The sequence below is a fragment of the Cydia fagiglandana genome, chromosome 11 (assembly GCF_963556715.1).
Source record: "Cydia fagiglandana chromosome 11, ilCydFagi1.1, whole genome shotgun sequence".
NCBI classification, from domain to species: Eukaryota; Metazoa; Arthropoda; class Insecta; order Lepidoptera; family Tortricidae; genus Cydia; species Cydia fagiglandana.
The window spans coordinates 7,052,924-7,075,342 of NC_085942.1; the positions used below are offsets into that span (position 1 = coordinate 7,052,924).

At 40.9% G+C, this 22,419-nt stretch overlaps 1 protein-coding gene across 4 annotated transcripts in view; it reads left to right on the top strand.

Annotated features, from left to right (window-relative positions):
* Window positions 1-22,419, top strand: part of LOC134668827 (uncharacterized) — a 48,555-nt gene that overhangs the window by 10,274 nt on the left and 15,862 nt on the right. For all 4 annotated transcript variants that reach the window (XM_063526287.1, XM_063526288.1, XM_063526289.1 and 1 more), the window contains 4 exons: window positions 424-2,191; window positions 2,444-2,639; window positions 6,827-7,073; window positions 8,769-8,879. In XM_063526287.1, coding sequence (XP_063382357.1) covers window positions 424-2,191; window positions 2,444-2,639; window positions 6,827-7,073; window positions 8,769-8,879 — 2,322 coding nt within the window. The remainder of the gene's footprint in view (window positions 1-423; window positions 2,192-2,443; window positions 2,640-6,826; window positions 7,074-8,768; window positions 8,880-22,419) is intronic.

Genomic DNA, 22,419 nt, shown 5'->3' on the forward strand with positions numbered 1-22,419 from the left:
AACACCCATGACTCAGGAACAAATATCTGTATCATCATACAAATAAACGCCCTTACTGGGATTCGAACCCAGGACCATCGGCTTCGCAGGCAGGGTCACTACCCACTAGGCCAGACCCTCTTAAAATCTTTCTAAATCTTTCTATGAATCTTTTTATGAATGAACAACATTTATCTATTGAGGAATTCTCTGTTATATTTTTACAAAATTAACATAATGTGGCTGCATTAATTAGTTTTGTTGATATTTTATCAATACAGAAATGTGCTGCACCAGTATTAAAACCGTTGTTTAATATACCTAGACACTGACGCATTTTTAATTAACCCTTATCTAAACTTATTAATATTTATAGAATATATGTACTACGAAATTGCCTTTGCATTTTTTTTACTGTTTATAAAAAAATGCTAATATTCCCAGGTGACCGCCAACGTGAACGTGCATGGCTACATGGGGCAGTACTACCAGCCGCCCCAGCCTCAATACGCGCCGCCGCCACAAGTGGACCGCCCGCCGCGCAACCACCGCCGCGACCGCCGCGGCAAGCGCCCCCCTTCTCCGCCACCTCCCCAACCGCCCCCCTACTACGTCCAGTACCCGCAGTACTACCCCGCCGCACAGGCCCAGGCAGGAGCCCCTCTCTACCACCTACCCGTATACCAACCTCTAGTCTACGGACCTTACGCGTACCCGCCTTACTACCAAGAATATCAGATACCTGTCGAAGGTGAAGACAAGCCTGATGAATACCAACAAGAGGTTGTGATGGAGCAGGAAGCTGTAGATGCTTATTACGCTGGCGCTCATTACGCCCCTCCATACGGCCCGCCTGTAGACGGGGGCGTAGAATACATGCCGCCCATGTATCTCCCCCCACCACCACATCCACCACCTATACCTATACAGCCTCAACCACCACATCAATCGACTCCGCACCAGTTTAATGTGCACGCTAAAAACTTCGTAGTCCAATCGCACAATCAGAATAAATACACTCCGCCAGAAAAGAGTCAAGAACAGAAGACGCCGCCAGCGACCGCCTCTGCTGTGGAATCGTTACCTATTAAAGATCTGACCATCAGCAAGGGCCCGGGCAGCCCGAAGCAGACAGAACGACCGATAGAACAAAAACCAGCCAGTGACAAAGCTTCACCTACCCCTAAAGTAGAAGCCGTCAAGCCAGCTTGGGTAGCGAATGAAAAGGCTCCTGAAGTTAATCAGATACCAGCTAAGGCGTTCCCGCCGATGGCGTCTGCGAGTCAAGTTCCCGCCGCGAATAAGATGCCTCCAGTGGTAAATAAAACTACGAAAGGCCCGGCAGCCCCGTTCTCAGGAGGCAAGCAACCGGCTAAGCCCCTGGTTCCTCAAGCGGCCGTGCCTGTACAACAGGCGGTATCTACCCCAAAAGCGCCGTTTGGCAATAGACAGAAGAGGGATAACGTGGCTAACAGGTCACCGACGAGTGAAACTGCCGAAGTCCCAAGCCCCGCCGCGCCGGTTGAGCATCCTAAACGCGATCCGCCGCTGCCGCCAAGCAAGGCGCCTATGCCTATCTCGATCACGCTACATTCGCAAGGGCCACCGCTGATCGTAACTAACAAATCACCTTTCGGACACTCTAGAAAGTCGACAGCCGCGCCTGAACCGCCTCCAGTGCCTCAGCCGCCTCCCCCAGCGCCTACTGCGTCAGATTTCCCCCCACCACCCACTCCTAGAAACCGTGGAGACTTGCCGCCGCCTGTGGTGCAACCTCAACCCCAACCGGCTCCAGGGAAATCCTGGGCAAGTCTGTTCTCAAGCAAGACCGCAGCGGTCACAGTGACGGCTTCGCCGCCGGCACCTTTGCCTATCGAAGAGCCCCCAAGCCCGACCACAGTATCGCCACCAGCGACGGCTAGCATTCAAAAACCAGTGGCTAAAGTGCCCCCTTTTGACGCGTCTCCATCTCAAATAACGGCTCCAGATAAAAGCTCCCCTGTGCCGCGGCCGACCGCCGCGCCTACTGCCATCTCCTACTCCGAGAAGACCTCTGTGAACGCCATTAGTATAACCCCTGCTGCTAAACCGGCGTCTCCCAGCCAACCTGTGCCCGAGGTCCGGGAGGTTCCTATTCAGAAGGAGCCTACGCCAGCGCTGCCTGTGCAGCCTTCGCCATTCGCTGATGACCCGAACTCTTACAGGATGGGAGGTAAATATTTTCAAAATGTCAATATTTCATATGTCTTATTTGGAAACAGCTAAGTCGAAGTTTGATATTGCTTCGCGTCAGATGACGGGCGGTCAAAGTGTTACATTCTAAATCTTTTAACTTGATTTTTCAATTTACTTAAATTTGTTTCAATATTTTACGTTTATAACAATTCGACCAGCCTACATCTATCTCAGAGCATTAAAACTATTGTTTTACTTATAGTCTCCTTAAAACATTTCTTATTTTCAGAATTCCTGTCAAAATATCAGCTGGACAACAAGCCAGTGACGCTTCTACCCCGCGGCCTCACGAACCGCTCCAACTATTGCTACGTCAACTCGATTCTACAAGCGTTGATAGCGTGTCCTCCCTTCTACAACATGCTGAAGGCACTGCCCTACCAAACCCGACGCGGCAAGTCTAGCACACCCGTCATTGACTCCATGTGAGTCAACTTTTCAATTCTTTCTAGTTTCCTTAATAGCCGGGTCCACACAGAGCGAGCATACGCGCGAGGCAGTTTCCTAGCGCACAAAATGGCCAGTGTAGACGTGCGTCCATATGCTTTTATAATTTTACAGGCGGCGCGCATTTTATAATTACTTGCATAATTTTACACATGCCGAATATCTCCTTCAATAAGCCGAGATTTCGAATTTTTCGTTTGATATTTATAAAATTCTTCAGGTTAGTTGACATAAACATAAAAGTTTAGTTAGTAAAGTAAAAGGGTTACTGCGTTTGGAAAAAAAAATTAAGCAAAGATTTGAAGAAATGGTTACACCAAATGTTTTGGATTCTTCTAGTTTGCAATGTCTAGTTTACAATGATGGTATTATTTTTCGTCTCTGAAAATGGTTTTAACAATAAATCATTTATTGTTGACAAAACTTGCTGAGTAAACTATAACATAATGCAAACAAATCAGTTCATGGACAAGTTTAAGTAGATATGAGATAAGGAATGCCCTTGCATAATAAAACTTATATAAGACAAGGAAACAATTGTAACTGATAAAGATCGTGCAGAATGTTACTTTGTAGCAATTTGTTTGTAATTATACAAGCAATCCATTCTACGTATTCAGTTAAGTAACATATTACTGGTGGCTCTGTGAGACCTTGTGAGCATAATTTAGAACTAAATAAAGAAATAAATAATAAATATTCAAAAGTATAATTGACCAAAAATATATTTAATCATCGAACCTGGTTACAAAATTTCACGAGAATCGGTTGAGAATTGCGACTTGTAGAGGAGAACATCCGGACATATGAAAACATTTAGCAAGCTGAAATGGAGACTTTTGCTAACGCTCGGTTGACTGGGAAATGGTCTATTTAGTATTTAGGTCTATAATATCTGTAAAGAAAAAAGTTGTAAGTTTATCAATTTCCCTCGTTCATATAGAAAGATTGTTGATAATGATACTCTATTACGAAGTTGTGCATATGACTCATGCTATGCAATTTTCACATATTTATCATTTATAGTGAGGGTCGTAGTTTCACGCTAATGTGAGAACGTATATTTTGTATTGTTTTTCTCTAGGTAAGTGCATAAAACTCGTACTTGTCTCGTTCGTGTGACGGCAAAAACGTTGCGTAGAATTACTAGAGTCAGACCAAGCTAAGATGGCAACGATTTTGATAATATAGGCAGTGCAAGTGTTATTTTAAACGTCAATCTTCTATGAAATTATGATGTTTGTACAGTCTGTGCTATCAAAGTCGTTGCCAACTTGGTCTGACTCAACTCAGGAGAATGAAATGACCAATCGCGACCATTACACTGTGTTCCTGCTTCGTCGTTGATTAAAGGCAGTTATATAAACTTATAGACTAGACAAAAAGATTCAAAATCGCTCTCCTTCTTGATGCGACTGGCAAATCATATTACTTTTTGGCAACCGGGTTTTTTAGCCTAATTAGACCCTGCTGAATCCGAATTTGCCGGTTGCTCGATCGAAATCTTGACCGGAAGTGAGATATTTGACATTAAAGGTCCTTTTTTTTCGTTTTTCGTAAATAACTCTTAAACGGTGGCGCATAGCAAAAAATGTTCTATTATATAAGTAATCTACATAAAATTGCCTACAAGAAAGATTAAGTACAATTTTTCGCTAGGATCAATATTCAAAGAGATTTCAACACGGGAAATTTAATTATAATCACTTCTAAGGTCCCGTTTTTTAGGTTTTCGTAAATAACTCATAAACGGTGGCCAATATCAAAAAATGTTGTTAGAATTTAATAATCTACACAAAATTTTGAATAAAAAAGATTCAGTATACTTTTCGCAGGGATCAATATTTAAAAAGATAATAAAGAGGGAAAGTTAATTATAATAAATTCTAAGGTTCCTTGTTTTTATTTTTTCGTTAATAATTTTAAAATTATGAATCATCATAAGCAAAAAAAATCTTATACATAAATAATAAACGTAAAATTTTCTACAAGAAACATTTAGAACACTTTTCGCTAGGATCAATATTTAAAAAGACAAAGCAGCGGGTAAGTTAATTATAATCAATTTTAAAGTCCCTTTTCAGTTTTTTGTAAATAACTCGTAAACGGAGTCCCATGGCAAAATAGGTTTTTAATAACAAATTATCTACATAAAATTTCCTCCAAAAAACATCTAGAACACTTTTCTCTAGGAGCAATATTTCAAGCGATATTAAAGGAAGAAAGTTAATTACAATCAGTTCACAGGTCACTTTTTTTAGTTTTTCGTAAATAACTCGTAAACGGTGGCCCGTTACAAAACAATATTCTACGTAAATACTAAACATAAAATTGTCCACAAAAAAGGTTCTGTACACTTTTTCGCTACGATCAATATTTAAAGAGGTATTAAAGGGGGTAAGTTAATTAAAATTATATTCAATTTCCAGGTCCCTATTTTTAGGTTTTCGTCTATATAGGTAAAGAACTATTTTATTTTATTTTAAAAATGTAGACCCAGAAGTTTCGGAGATAAAGGCCAGACCATCCCCCCGATGGTCATTTTTTGTATTTTAATGTTTTATTTTGGGGGGAGGGGCTTTAGTCTCCGAAACTATTGAGTCTAAAATTTTGAAAAAATATACAGAATAGAACCTCTATAGACGACAGGAAAACCTATTAGAATTATGCAGTCAAGCGCGAGTCGGGCATTACTCAGTTTTTGAACCGATCCCGACAGGTTTTTTAAAGGCAATCACTTGCGTTTCACATATACAAAATACATTGTTAAAAATTGGGTAATGTACGGAACCCTTGCAACGTGAGTCCGACTCGCGCTTGGCCGGTTTATTTTCATTATGTTTTCCATATGTTTTTCGTAGAAAATTTTATATCGAGTATTTATTTACAAGAACATTAAGAACTTATTTTGCTATGAGCCTTATTTTACGAGTCATTTACGAAAATCTAAAAATAGGGACCTGAAAATTGATTATAATTAACTTACCCCCTTTAATAATACCTCTTTGAATATTGATCGTAGCGAAAAAGTGTACAGAACCTTTTTTGTGGACAATTTTATGTTTAGTATTTATGTAGAATATTGTTTTGCAACGGGCCACCGTTTACAAGTTATTTACGAAACTCTAAAAAAAAGTGACCTGTGAACTGATTGTAATTAACTTTCTTCCTTTAATATCGCTTGAAATATTGATCCTAGAGAAAAGTGTTCTAGATGTTTTTTGGAGGAAATTTTATGTAGATAATTTTTTATTCAAAACCTATTTTGCTATGGGACACCGTTTACGAGTTATTTACAAAAAACTAAAAAGGGACTTTAAAATTGATTATAATTAACTTACCCGCTGCTTTGTCTTTTTAAATATTGATCCTAGCGAAAAGTGTTCTAAATGTTTCTTGTAGAAAATTTTACGTTTATTATTTATGTATAAGATTTTTTTTGCTTATGATGATTCATAATTTTAAAATTATTAACGAAAAAATAAAAACAAGGAACCTTAGAATTTATTATAATTAACTTTCCCTCTTTATTATCGTTTTAAATATTGATCCCTGCGAAAAGTGTACTGAATCTTTTTTATTCAAAATTTTGTGTAGATTATTAAATTCTAACAACATTTTTTGATATTGGCCACCGTTTATGAGTTATTTACGGAAACCTAAAAAACGGGACCTTAGAAGTGATTATAATTAAATTTCCCGCGTTGAAATCTCTTTGAATATTGATACTAGCGAAAAATTGTACCGAATGTTTCTTGTAGGTAATTTTATGCAGATTACTTATGTAATAGAACATTTTTTTCTATGCGCCACCGTTTAAGAGTTATTTACGAAAAACGAAGAAAAGGGACCTTTAATGTCAAATATCTCACTTCCGGTCAAGAATTCGATCAAGCAACCGGCAAATTCGGATTCAGCGGGGTCTAATTAGGTTAAAAAACCCAGTTGCCAAAAAGTAATATGCTTTGCCAGTCGAAATCGTTTTTATGAAAAATATGACCAGTCTATTATAGATGGTCGAGAAAATCTTGTCAGTAGAAAAAGGCGCGAAATTCAAATTTTCTATGATCCGACATCCCTTCGCGCCTATATTTTTCAAATTTGCCGCCTTTTTCTACTGACAAGATCCGTTTGATCAAGTATAAGCTATCAACTTATCACCCAGGGTGGAGCTGTGCTACGAGTTCAGCCCGCTGGCGCTGGGGCGAGCGCGGGGCGGGTGCGGGGCGGCGCGCGGCGAGGCGGGCGCGCCCGCGGTGCCGGTGCCGGCCGGGCCGGCGCTGGACGGCGCGGCGGGGCTGCGCGTGCTGCGCGCGCTGCGCCCCTTCCCCGGCTCGCAGGAGGGCCGCCAGGAGGACGCCGAGGAGTTCCTGGGCTGCCTGCTCAACTCCCTCAACGATGAGATGCTCGAGGTCTGTATACTTCAATATACTCTTGTTTTTCTCTAACTATACGGCTCATCCTATTGTTAGACCGAAGCGCACAAGTCTAAAGACCGGTTTTCCTTGAATAGCGGTGCCGTCATGTAGCGGCGGTCTCCATACTAAATAATACGGCTCAATATGGATGTCGTAGTATTTGTATGGAGACGGCCGCTATATGACGGCACCGCTATCCTAGGAAACCAGAGCATAAGCGGGGTATTCTACCTTTCCGATTTCTTTGTCCAATGTCAACGCGCCTCACTCTCATTAAAGCAAAATGTGAGACGCAATACGCATTGGACAAAGAAATTGGATAGGTAGAATAGCACCCCAAGCCGGGCCTTTGGACTATCGAGCTGTAAGTACATACTTTGTTTTTTTTTTTGTGACCATCCAGCGGCCTAGACAGTAATAATCGTTTATGAACATTAAAGGAAACTTAAATAAGTAGGTATGGATATAATTAATTTATACAACATACATCCTTTCAATGAATTTGGCTGATCGCCAAAACTTGCGAGTCACGACCAACATTACTAGAGCAAAAAAATATCCTATCCTAATCTATTATACTCTTATTGCATAACAAATAATATTCTCATGTTACACATGTTTTGTCTAGAATCTAGATTATCGATAACTCCTACGCAGTACGGTTGTGCTATTACGTATACGCTATTTTACAAACAAAAACAACTCTATGTACAATAGTATAAAGGTCCTGTAAAATAATAAAAAACTAATCTAGTTCTGATCAAATCTAGTTTACAATGATGGTACTATTTTTCGTCTCTGAAAATGATTTAAAAGCAAATCATTTCCTTGTAGATATAATCAACTGAGTAAACTAGATACTATTTTATAAGAAATAAGAAACAGTTGCGTTGTACTTGTAATTTCCACTCTATGATCTATTAATTTTGAGAAAAGAATACTTTATGTATTGTATGGTCGACTTCACAAACATCTTTACAAACTAACAAGCCAAAAATATATAAAACAAGGCAATAGAGGCTTCTGGTGACCAGAGGGCTGGCCACTATTTCGCCCAGCGTATTAGCATCGCTATACAGCGGGGAAATACGGCCAGCCTTCTGGGCACCTTGCCCATTGACGGCGATCTGGGGCAAATGTTTTATCTATAGTTTTGTAAGTGAAACTTGTTTATTTCTTTCTTTGTTTTTATTTGCTGAATAATAAATGTTAAAACAAGACCTTATTGTCGTTAAGATACTTAGAGGCGTGTTAATATACCTATATTTGGAATGTTGGCTTGTATTTGTGAATTCGACGGTACCTATAGTCTTTAATATTTAATTTTGTTTACCAAAATTTAGGCACATTTTGGAATTTTAATTCGTCAGTATTGAATTAACATGCGTATTATTAATACCACCCTTAAAACTGTGGAAATATCAAGCAATCACACTGATCCTGATGTTATCCTTCTGAAACTAAATGTACATTAGGATGTACTTATTCGTTGCAGTCTAATTTGAACCAAATAAAGTAGCTTTCGTGAACCAAATAAAGTAGCTTTCGTGAACCAAATAAAGTAGCTTTTCTTTTGTTTCATTGCCGTTTAAAACAAATGAAATTCGTTCCAATTTACTAAAATAAGGTTCAAATTAAATATTGGGAAACTTTGTATGTTGGGTCTTACGAGGTTATTATAATTTTCAGCTGATGAAACTGGTGGAACCAGAGGAGCCTAAAGAGGCGAATGCTCCAGTGAATGGAATCATTACACAGGAGCAACCTCCCGAAGAGGATGATGATGATGACGAATGGAAGGTAATATCATTGTTATTTGTAATATTAGCTGTTCCACCGCCAAGGAGTAGCTAGCGGCAAAATAATGACAATTTGCTCACTCGTATTATACAGGCGCCATCAGATATATCGGAGCAGCCAAGGCGCTCACAAATATCTGAACGCGCAAAACAAACATTCGCTTATAATTTAATATTGCTAGTAGGTCAAAGCTGGCGGGATACCGCTCTGGACCGATCAAAGTGGCGTGCTCTTGTGTTTGAGGCCAAGACTCATTTTGGGTCACCGCGAGTAGTGTGTTTGTGCCGCTTTTGGACCAGAACTTTTCCGCCAGAGGGCGACAGTATGTATGCGTAAGGTAGTGACAATTTAGTTCACCCTACTCCCCGCTAGATGGCGCCACTGTCTATGCGCAACGTTAGTTCCAAAGGTCTCCGCTAGATGGCGCCACTGGTTAGTTCACTCTACTCCCCGCTAGAGGCGCCACTGTCTATGCGCAACGTTAGTTCCGAAAATATCCGCCAGCCCCGCCGGAGGGCGACAGTATGTATGCGCCGCTGGTTAGTTCACTCTACTCCCCGCTAGAGTCGCCACTGTGTATGCGCAACGTTAGTTCCAAAAATCCCCACCAGCCCTGCCTGGGGGCGACAGTATGTATGCGCAAGGTTAGTTCCAAAAATCCCCGCCAGCCCTGCCTGGGGGCGACAGTATGTATGCGTAACGTTAGTTCCAAAATTATCCGTCAGCCCTGCCTGGGGGCGACAGTATGTATGCGCAAGGTTAGTTCTAAAAATCCCCGCCAGCCCTGCCTGGGGGCGACAGTATGTATGCGCAACGTTAGTTCCAAAAATATCCACCAGCCCTGCCTGGGGGCGACAGTATGTATGCGCAAGGTTAGTTCTAAAAATCCCCACCAGCCCTGCCTGAGGGCGACAGTATGTATGCGCAACGTTAGTTCCAAAAATCCCCACCAGCCCTGCCTGGGGGCGACAGTATGTATGCGCAACGTTAGTTCCAAAAATCCCCACCAGCCCTGCGTGGGGGCGACAGTATGTATGCGCAACGTTAGTTCCCAAAATCCCCACCAGCCCTGCGTGGGGGCGACAGTATGTATGCGCCACTGGTTAGTTCACTCTACTCCCCGCTAGAGGCGACAGTATGTATGCGCAACGTTAGTTCCAAAAATCCTCACCAGCCCTGCCTGGGGGCGACAGTATGTATGCGCAACGTTAGTTCCAAAAATCCTCACCAGCCCTGCCTGGGGGCGACAGTATGTATGCGCAACGTTAGTTCTAAAAATCCCCACCAGCCCTGCGTGGGGGCGACAGTATGTATGCGCAACGTTAGTTCCTAAACCATCCGCTATGAAATGAATAGATGTCTCCACTTTGTATGTGAGTTTGAATTCTGCCAGCCCCGCCAGAGGGCGACAGTATGTATGCGCAACGTTAGTTCCAAAACTGCAGTATCATAGGAGAAACGCAAAAAGTGACGGGGTGGTCTCCAGTGGCGAAGGTCGGATTCGAACCAGCGCATCTTTAGCTAACCGGGGCTATCGTCACCACACACTGTATGAACCTCTAGGCCACCCCGTCACGGTAGGACCAGCCTCAATTTCTCGACTACATTCTCATAATTTCTCGGGGATATGCTAAATTAGCGTGTTTGTGGACTGTTATACAATGTATTCTAGAAGTCATGGAATAGAATAAATATGACGTCATCCGATTTCTCAACTATATCTCATTGCGCAAGTAAATGGCTGCATTTGACATCGCTCGACAGAGATTGTTCATCACTGAAAGTTGAGGTAAGTATATATTTATTTTTTACAAAACATTGTACTTAGTTTTCTTTACTGGGTTCACACGTTTCTTTGCCATAATCACCTCGCCCCCTACACCCCGCCCCCTTCCCCCTGCCCCCTACACCCCGCCCCCTACACCCTGCCCCCTACACCCCGCCCCCTTCCCCCTGCCCCGTACACCCCGCCCCCTACACCCTGCCCCCCTGCCCCTACACCCCGCTCTCCTATGCCGCGCTCCCTACACCCCGCACTCCTATGCCCCCGCTCCCCTCCACCGGGTTTATAAAAGAGCATGTTCAGCCATAGTAAACAGTCATTTCACCGCATTCTCACTAGAGTGTCACTACAATTATCGTGTTGAAATAATATTCTACAACAATGGATCCACAAGCTTCATCACATACCAAATGTAAGTTTCTTTTCAAGTATAGTCGTATCATACTAATTTTTTGAGTATATGAACTCTGTTCTGTCTTTGTAATTAAAAACTTCTCAATTAGATACACTTTTTGCTTACTTTTAATATAAACAATACCTAATTTTTATTACATCTTCCCCAGCTGACATTAACAGTACCATGACCGCTTGGTGCTGCCAGTGCTGGTTGTCCACGACCACAGGCGGCGGCTGTGACGGTGGATGCAGCAGCTCCACTTCACACTCACCACCCGCACAACCGATGGCAACAGCGAAAGCACAAGACGACGGGGGCAAGGAAAAACACACCAATCCCTTGTACTACGGCCACGAGAGCGATTCCAGCAACGAAGTGAAATCTTTTCATCAACAATGTAAAAACGAGTGGATGGAAGCGTTCCAAAAGAATACATTGATTAATAGATGGCGCGTGCCCATGCCATTACACTCATTTAGAGCAGAAGTGGCGAGATTGTTGAAAAGTTTATATGTCGAAGGTCACCGTGACGATTGTCATATTTACCGTTTAATTGTAATGTGGGACGATTTAAACGATGAAGCGGAAGAAATAGTGGGAGACGCCCAAATAAATTTTCAAGACTGGATTGACTTGTTAGGTGGTGTTACAGCGGAACTTTTTTCACGCGCAGTGTGCAATGTGGAATCTTTTACATATTTAATTAATGTCATATTTTGTGTGGTAGGTCCAAACATAATAGATTCTGGTGATTATTAATGATGGTGTATTTTTGTTTCCTTTTCATTGTTTACTTTTAAATTGCTAGCTCACTGCACATGTATTATAATTGTACACGTATAGGTATACTAATAATAATTAATAACAATAAATATATATAATATTTCTGAATATAGAGATGTTTTATTGAATGAAACCTCATTGATTTAGAGTAGATAAATGTTTATTGAACATAATAATAGTTAGACAATGTTATCTTTATCTATCCAACTTTTTTCATTTAAGCCGAGCCATTTTACATACACTTTATTTCCACGACGTTTCAACACTTTTTCCACTAGATAAATGTCATGGTGTTTAGTTTTCTGCAACTCTTGTTCATAGAAACATCCAGAGATGGGTTGGTGATTAGCGTCTTGAAGTAAATATGTCACTGGATTAGTAGTTTGCACTCTAGTTATTGTAAATATCTCCGTAGTCCAATTGCCGGTGTAGCCTTTGGCGAAGGTGGATTTATATTTACTAATTCTCACATGTTGACCCACCTTGAACTTGGCCCGTGGTTTAATTTTAATGTTATCGTAGACTTTATGTAACAACTGTTTAGAGTTGTTTTTATTCACACTCGCCGGCGCCATACCGATAGTACGATGCGGTTTGTTATTGTAATAATGCTCCACTTGGCTTATCAGTTGTACCCATGTGTAAGAACCATTCAAGCTAAATTGCTTCCAAATCCAATGTTTTAAGGTTCTAATTAGTCTTTCCACTATGGAAGCTTTCATGACGCTATAGGTAGAGTAGTGGTTGATATGATGACGTGTCATGAGCGATTTAAACTTGAGATTGAAGAATTCCTTGCCGTCATCTGACTGAATATTCTTGGGCCTTCTCCCGCCTTCACTCAAAATTTTGCTCATTGCCCTTGTAACATCGTCAGCGCTCTTGGATTTTAGCGGCTGCATCCAAGCGTATTTCGAAAAAGTATCAATGCACACTAGAATGTATTTATAGTTGTTATTATCCTTGGAGTACTTTTGCATATCAATCAGATCAATCTGCCATGTGTCATCGAGCCCCCTCTGAATGAATCGTCGACGTGGAAATGTCTTTCTCGCATACTTGTGTATCTCGTCGACTACTTGAGCCTTACTCATTTTTCTTCAATGCAATGCGCTTTCCTGGAACTGTTGCCGCTGTCGATGGTGGTGTTTGAGGTTGTGACGGAGTTGGTGCAGTAATTCTTTCTGATAATTTTTCAAGCTTTACCCGTAAATCTTTTATATCTTTAATATTCGCCTTTAGCTTTGTGTTTAAAAATACTACTTGTTCATCTAGTTCAGCTCTACAGATGGCATCAGTTTTGAGGAAAGACTTGTGAATTCCTGCCACTCGTCTATTTTCAAAATTGACTAAATCTCGTTCCACTTTTATATCGTCACGGATTGTAGATTCGCTGCCCAAGTATTGTCCAAACTTGTTAAGAGGCATTGTGAAAGTGAGCGATGGAGGGAGCCTTCATCAGTATTTATAACAAGGTAACCAGGGAGAAACAGATCGGTTTTACCGGAAAACAGCTTTTAAAACAACAAACAGAAGCGGGTCTGTTTTCTTACTTTAAAATTATACCGCTCTCAGTTAGTTCCTCAACGATTGCATTGATCTCGTTCGAATGAGAGGTGTTGCCAGCGTTTTGTGATGCTATCAAAAGCTGTAAACGGCTCACCAGCTCGTTCGGGTCATCCCAATAGATGTAATCGGTTTTTGGATAAAAAGTTTTAGTTGTTAATATATCTCTTTTACCAGAGTTCAAACACCCACCTTCTTTATGTTTCTTTGATTCTTGTGGTTGTTTAATGTAGCGCAGATACTTTAAACTTCTATCTCCACTCAATTGGCCGTTGGGTGAGAATCCTCTACGATGAGCGTTTGTCATGTCTAAAATCTTATTGTAATCATCTACATCTTTTTTCAAAATTACATTCTTGTTTGGTACTCGTTTAAAGATAAGTTCCAACAGTCCAGGAGTCATGTTGAATCGTGAATCTTTAATATACAACACGTCATCAATGATTCTAACTCGACTATTACCAATATGCATTTTATCATCCTCGAGATAAACACCAAATGGTATCTTTGGTGTTTTAACAAGATGTTTAATATATTTATTTTGTAGATCATCAATACTACTATTACCACCTTCATCAATTTCAAGAGCCGATTTCATATCTTCATCATCATCGCTAAGCTCTTCATCTCCCTCTGTTTTTTTCTCTTCATCTCCCTCTGTTTTCTTCTCTTCATCGTCATCATCATCATCATCATCATCATCGTCATAATCATTAGAATCAACATCATCATTATCAATCTGGTGTGTTTTTGTTAAAGGATGATTACTCCACTTGATCAGTTTACTATTGGGTTCTTCGGTTTTGATCAGATATTTCCTTTTACGCGAACGTTGTGGCAATGGTGTGGAGGTTTTTATCAAGGGGCCATGAGGTTTATTCATAACTGCTGGTTTAGCATTGTCATCGTCATCATCGTGATTCTTATTACCCTTGGATTCCAAAGCTTTATTCATTAAAACATTGAGCGGTTTTGTGATTGGTTCAAAGGTTTGCGCTAGCGAAGTGTCAAGCGATGTCTTATCTGCTCGCAACGCCTTTACTTTTCTCTTTACACTCTCAATTGAATTTACGAGTTTCCGTTTCAACTTTTTATTACCAAACATGTTTGCTTTTGTTATTTTAGATAAAGAGGTTGTTCCTCAGTAGCTGACAACATAAAACTGATGATAAACCGGAGATGACACTAAATTTTATACAATAATGTAAACGTCAAATCCTTTACGATATCGACCCTTGTTAATGTCTCTCTCCTTGTCGATTGTTAAAAAAGTGTACTTTTTCTGCCAACACTCGCGACAAATTCCCTTAAACATTTCCCAACTCATGTCGGTGTTCACGTGATCGTCATAGGCATGTTTTAAATTCAACTCGTCCTGTTTGAATAGCAATATAAGATTGGCATTGTCACGTACCAACTGTTTAGGTATCCTACTATATGTCTGACACAAGTAGAAACAATCCAACCAACGATGCCGTCCCATTGCAAAGTACTGACGAATGGCATCTTGATCTTCCAAAGCCACATCATCGAATACAATGACGCTGTCCTCGGCGGCTTCCTCCGGTGGGACGACTTGACTCTTATCATTGTACGTGTGAAACGGAATGTCACCCGCTTGCTCTAAAACTTTACTCAGAAACTGGTATTTGGGTTGATTCAATGATTTCGAATAAAGATAAACATTATGAAACTTTACACCGTTCGGATGTAAGAGTAGAGTCAATAGAACATTTGTCTTGCCACAGTTGGAAGGTCCACAGATGAGACATCTAATGTTATTCGCCAGCAACGAGCCGTGTTTAAAGGAGCGATGAGTCACTGTTTGTTTCACATTATCATCCAGAACAACACTCCAATCTTTAATAGCGAGCGACGTGTTTTGTTTTTTAAGCTTCATTTCACTGTGACATATCAAATCATTAGGACGTGTATTTTATACTCACACATATACACACACAAATATTAAATATATATAAGCATACTTTATACTCACGTACACAGTCAAGTATAGGTACTTGAGATGATAACACACATTGGCGGGGTTAGTGTTAAACATAACCCCAAACTACGTAGACGTAGACGTAGACAGCAGCATCACATAAGCGGCGGTGGTATTATAAATAGTTTAATTAATAATCTACCATTCGAAGCGCACATACCCGGTTACAATTATTGCGGTCCCGGTACTAGATTGAAGGAGAGATTGGCTCGCAACGATCCCGGTGTGAATCCGCTCGACGAAGCTTGTAAATTACACGATATTGCCTACTCGCGTGACAAGTCATTGGAGGGACGTCATCAAGCAGATTTACAATTGGCCAAAGCTGCTGAAAATCGTTGGCGTGGTCACAATCCAATTGGTGAACGCATTGCCGCGTTAGCGGTAGATAAGATTATGAAGTATAAAGTTAAACACGGTATGGGCATGGTCCCCATATCAAAAGTCATAAAAGCAAGTCGTGACGCTGTAAAAAAACACATTGCGAAAAGGAAGGATACAACTGCTAATAAACTACTCAAAGTGGGCGTAAAAGCGGCAAAACATTTTGTTAAAGGGAAAATTGTCAAGGGACATCAGAAACAGCGAGTCATCCCAATACCTAAGAGAGGCGGTTTCCTACCGGCTTTGATACCGCTACTGGGTGCATTAGCCGCCACGGGAACTTTGGCCGGTGGTGTTACCACTGCTGCTAAAAATATTTATGAAATGGTAAAGAATAGAAATAATAATAATAATACCGAAAGCAAGATTGTCGGTAGAGGTTTATATTTAGCACCTTATAAACGTGGAATGGGACTCTACATTACACCGGCTAATGGAACAGTAGCGGCAGCAACTGCAAAATTGATGAAGAAAAGAAAAAAAAAAACAAGGAAATAAATTTACCTCCAATGGATAAAGCTCTCACCGATTTGGACATTGTGAGATTTGCACGTAGAGAGAAAATCCCCTACTTTAGAGGTGTTTTCATGCGAGATAATCTCCCAAAGAATCCTCACTATTATGAAACTGGTATCATTAATTTAGACTCTCAGCGTGGTGAAGGTACACATTGGTGTGCCTATGCGAAAAAGGGTGATTATTGTCTATATTTTGATAGCTTTGGTGATTTGAGACCACCTCGAGAGTTTATTGATTATATAAACGGTACCAAACTACAGCGCAACATGCGAATAGAGTATAATTACAATCGCCTACAGAAATTTAATACTGTAAATTGTGGACACTTGTGTTTGGATTTCCTGTGTACCAATGCTAAGCGTTTGTTTTAAATAAATATCATGAGCATTACATGTGTAGTTTCATTCTTACATTAAACTTCTACCCGTCAGCAGCAGCAGCAGGTATCATGTCCATGACATCATTCACAATAAGTCTGAGCGGTAACGAGTCTGTGTTGAATGTAGACTTTCAACCGGCTCTAGAATTGGACAATGATGGTTTTTACGAGTGTGCTCTCGTGTACTTTAAGACTTTCAACACTATTCCCAATGTTGATAAGAGCAATAATCTGTTTCACTATGGAGATGATGTAATCGCGATTCCTGAAGGTTCATACGAGCTCTCCAGTATAATACACCTCTTGAAGGAGGAAATGACCAAGAGGGCTAAAGGCCTAGAGGGTGAAAGAATGGCGGTGGCAGATATCTTTGTAAACAACAATACCTCCAAGTGTATGATATTCTCGCCAAAGTATGATATTCACTTTGACAAACCAAACAGCATAGGATCATTGTTTGGTTATTCACCGAAAAAGCTTAAAGCAAAATCATCACATTGGTCGGATAAAACAATAAACATAATCATAACAAACACTATAAGAATAGAGTGCAATATTGTGGAGGGTTCATTCGTAAACAACAAGCCGTCGCATGTTTTACACGAGTTTTCACCCGACGTCCCGCCCGGCTATCAAATTATTGAACATCCTACCAACATTATATATTTACCTGTCAAGAAGAGTAACAATCGCATACAAAACATTGAGTTGCGCATTGTAAACGAGCACGGTAATACGGTGAATTTTCGAGGTGAAAGCATTGCACTTCGTTTGCATATTCGTAAAAAGTAAAAAATAAAAAGAAATGATTATTCATAACAATAAAAGCCTTGGTAACAACACTTCTACAATTAGTCGAGATCTTGCTCTCGTGGGAGCAAGTACTACTCGTCGTCGTCGTCGTATTAACAACGAGAGACAGCAACGCCAGTCACTACAACAGCCAAAGAAATTGACACGAGAAAATAGTGCATTTTTACAGAGTATCGGTTTCCAAGTATGTCCTCATCATCTATCTTAAACATTGGTGAGAAGGTGTTATTCGATGATAGTATAGAAAGTATAGAATTTCACCCGTACACTCCGTATAATGACTCGTTCAAAAATAACGACAACATCCACATATGTATCAACCGTCAAGATTTAATTCTACTACCGAGTCACAGTCAAATATTAGTGGAGGGCACAGTGGAGAAAGGATGTCTACTGATCAACAACGGTGCTGCATTTTTATTTCAAGACATTCGTTATGAATTGAACGGTGTGGAGATTGACCGCGCGAGAAACTGCGGTATCACGTCCACCATTAAGGGACTAGTCTCATACACCAAGGAAATGGACCATAGTCTTCAGACGGCGGGGTGGGAAGTTGGTGCTAAAAAGATTCAAGACAAGTTTACTGTGACTATACCACTATCTCATTTCTTGGGTTTCGCCGAGGACTATAAAAAGGTTATAATTAATGGGAAACACGAGTTGATATTAAATCGCGCCAGTACAGATGTAAACTGTTTAGATTTAGCACCCGTTGATGCGGAGAAGGTACCGCAACCGCCAACACCAAATGGTGAGATTGAAATCACCCGTGTCACATGGAGGATGCCAGTCATAAAAGTATCTGATAAGGAGAAATTGCGTCTAATGTCGTATGTTGAGAGGGGCATACCGGTTCAGATAGCGTTCCGCACCTGGGAACTGTACGAATATCCCATACTGCCTGCCTCACAACGTCATATTTGGTGCATCAAGACTAGCACTCAACTGGAGAAACCTCGCTATCTCATTGTTGGTTTCCAAACGGCTCGTAGGAACGAGAAGAGCAAAGATATGAGTATATTCGACCATTGTAATCTTACCAATTGCAGGGTGTATTTGAACGCACAGTATTATCCATACGATCCCTTTTCGGCTGAATTTAAAACAAACAACTATGCGCTCTTATACGACGCATTTACCAATTTCCAACGGTCGTACTACAACCGTCATCATACCAGCCCTCAAGTAAATTACGCTCATTACAAGACACAGTCTCCATTAATTGTCATTGACACGTCAAGACAGTGTGACAGCTTCAACTCGGGAGCTGGTGCTATTGATATTAAATTGGAAATGGAGTTTAAAGAGAATGTGCCGGCTAACACCACGGCATACTGTCTCATCATCAACGATTCACTGTTTGAGTATAACGCTCTCACCAGTACCACTCGTAAAATTATTCAGTAGACCATTGACCGTCCTCACTTGTAAACGTGTCGTGGAGCCTTTAAAATAAAATAAAAAATGAATTATTCAAACATTTATTCACCTTCTTACACACCGTCGATTGATTGTTCCGGCAGCGGTGAAGGTGTCGGTCGCTGTGAGCTGAGCAAGAGTGTCTACAATCTCAAACGCTGTCCTGCTGGTGCAAGTGCTCTGATTGAAAATATCCATGTATACTTGAAGTTGCAGTTTATTGAGGCTAAAATCAGACTAGATGCCTGTGTCAATTTTAATGGGCGATATGAACTCACCAGTGAAGAATGGAATGCAATGTTTGCGGAAAAAGTTGAAGTCATCGGAAACTTCTTTCATAACCCAATGAGTGTTTCACCACAACTGATACAGTGCAATCGTCTTCAGATGTGTATCTCTCCGGTGCCGTTACTTTTACTCACCTGTGACGATGATGACGAACCTATGACAAACTCACACCCCTTGGTGATAAACCACATGGAATGGAGCCATATCGAACATGTCGTGGAGTGTATTAACGCACGTATCGGATACTTGAACAAAACAAAGTCTACCTACGAGAACCGTCTCAACTTTTTCAAGAAACATTTCAAGATATATCACCCCGTCAATATTCAACAGGCACGCAATATTATAGGTAGTTTGTGCAATGTAAACGATATTGTCGACTCTGAAATCAAGTGTTATGCCGCCGATATTTTGTGTAATACCTATATTTTCCATTGAATCGGTTAAATTTTGATGAAAAAATAAAAAATAACTAAACTAAACCCATCTTCTTTTATTTCACAATAGAAACTTCCAGAGAATACTTACCCGATGACGCAATATTGAGTCACTCGCAGTCGAAAGAAACACGTGTAAATTGCACAACATTGCGCAATATTGCGTCACTCTCAGTCGACTGAAACGCCGTAAGCGCCGTGAATTCCCTGGCGCTTACACGTTTAGGTCACGAGATTCACACCCCGCTTCTGTAACGATGTAAGCGCCATGAATTTCACGTCACTTACGACGTTTTGATGTTGCGATGACCGGGGGGCCGCCCCACATCACGCGACATCGGCCTTGATGGCGCACCTGGCCGGCGAGTCTCCCCTCCCCCCTACGCCCGCCGCCAGTTGTGGGTTTGGAAATGCTCCGCCATTTTGGTGCCACCCGACACCTGACACCTGCGCATGACGTCACTGCTCCGCCGGGGCAAGGCACACGTGCAAATTCAAGGTCGATGTCGCGTGATGCGGCGCGTCTCCCCTCCCCCGCTCTGCCGCGCTCCGCAGCCGCACGCGCAGGGCCTGGCAGTTGCCCGCGGTCCGCCACACGGCACACCCGCAAATCATTTCCTTTCGCGTCAGTCTCAGTGTAGCCACGTAACAAGACAATTGAAAATGTTTCCGTGTGAATATTGTAATCGCAACTTTACTCAGAGAGCCAACATGCTTAAACATGTGACTTACTGTATGAAGTATTTAAAGTCGGATAAGTCAGCGAGTTTAAAACGTGAAAATACCATACCTACCAAATGTGAAAAATCAAATCAACGGTTGGTGGGGGAGAAACGCAGTCGAGTTAGCGATGAAGGGCCATCAGTACGAGCTAATGATGACGCATCACCCTCCAAAACGCAAAAATGTGATACTTGTGATATAGAGGTAAAATCATTGCATAATCATCTGAAAAGTGCAATGCATAAACACAGTCTAAAATGTAAGATGTATGACGAAGACACTGAAATATTAACATCAGCGTTCAAGAGCCGGATCATCTCTTATAGACTGTTTACCAAGGAAGAATATCTCACTCCTGACGATTTCATGGACAGTGTACGCCAACGAGTTGTTAATCTCATAGAGGAGAATATATCTAGGGTTAAGAGCGCTGTTAAGGTGAATTTGCAACTTTTCGGACGATATAGTAAATGGATCAAGGTGAATGATAATGATCAGGAGGTGGAGGAGGTGAAATCTTTCAACACCAAGAATAAAGTGATTTCATTAGATGGGTGCAACGTAAATGAAATTTATCAATTGTTTATGGAGGAGATCAGAGTTAAGGCTGAAGACTTTCAAGAACGGGACAGTGGGTGGGCTATAAGTAAAGTGTTACATCTAGAAGTGAATATTAACAAATATCAACCCTTGCGAGGATCATCATACCTGCCCCTACCAAAGTGGGTGCAAGCGAGGCACGCCTGTATTAATGTTAAGAATGATGATGACGCATGCTTTGCGTGGGCCATTGTTAGCGCTTTGTATCCCGCTGATAAACATGGGGATCGTCCCTCGTCATATCCCCACTTTAAGGACATACTAAGCCTAGAGGGGGTGTCTTTTCCCATGTCATTGTGCGGGATTAAACGGTTTGAACAGTTGAATAATATAAGTGTTAATGTTTTTGAAATTATTGATGAGTCAATAGCAGGACCGGTATATCATACAAAAAAGCGACGCGACCGTCATATAAACATGCTCATAATAGAAGATGGTGACAAAAAACACTTTTGCTGGATTAAAGATATAAGTAGATTGATAAGCACACAGCTTTCAAAACATCGTCATAAGATGTGGTTTTGTGATGGATGTCTTTTACCTTTTTCCAATGAAGTAAAATTCAAGGAACATATAAAACGCGACTGTTCCCATGTAAAGACCATTTTACCGAATGATGGAGAAAATATATTAAAATTTAAAAACTTTCGCTATCAATTACGAGCACCAGTTGTCGTGTATGCAGATTTCGAGGCTTTGTTAAAACCTATTATACCCACTTGCACGCCATCCCAATCTTCCTCATATACTGTAGACTATCAGTCACATGAGCCGTATAGCTTTGGTTATTATATCAAATGCTCATACGACGAATCAAAATCTAAATATGTGACATTTCGCGGCGAGGACTGTGCGACAGAGTTTATTAAATCATTGGAGACCGAGTTAGCGCCCTTTGCAAGTAAAATTAAAACTGTAATACCTATGCGTTCTCTTACACGAGAGCAGCAGGTACAATTCCAGTCTGCAATAAATTGTCATATTTGTGGGGGAGTGTTGGGAGACGATAGGGTACGGGATCACTGTCATCTCACGGGTGAGTTTAGGGGCGCTGCACATTCTAACTGCAACTTGAATTATAAAATTTGTAATGAGATTCCAATAGTGATGCATAACTTCAGTGGGTATGACTCACACTTTATAATTAAGTCCTTGAAAAAGTATGACAATGTTAATGTTATACCTCAGAATAAAGAGAAATTTATATCTCTTACTTTGAAGAGTGATGTTTTAGAGTTAGATCTTAGGTTTATAGATTCTTTTAGATTTATGGCGTCCTCGTTAGATACATTAGTGCAAAACCTTCCAAAAAATCAGTTTAACATTATCACCTCACATTTCCCTCATGATAAACTCGATTTACTAACACGCAAGGGGGTGTTCCCCTATGAGTACGTACGGGGGTGGACGCAGCTTGAGGAAACTTCACTACCTCCTCAGACCG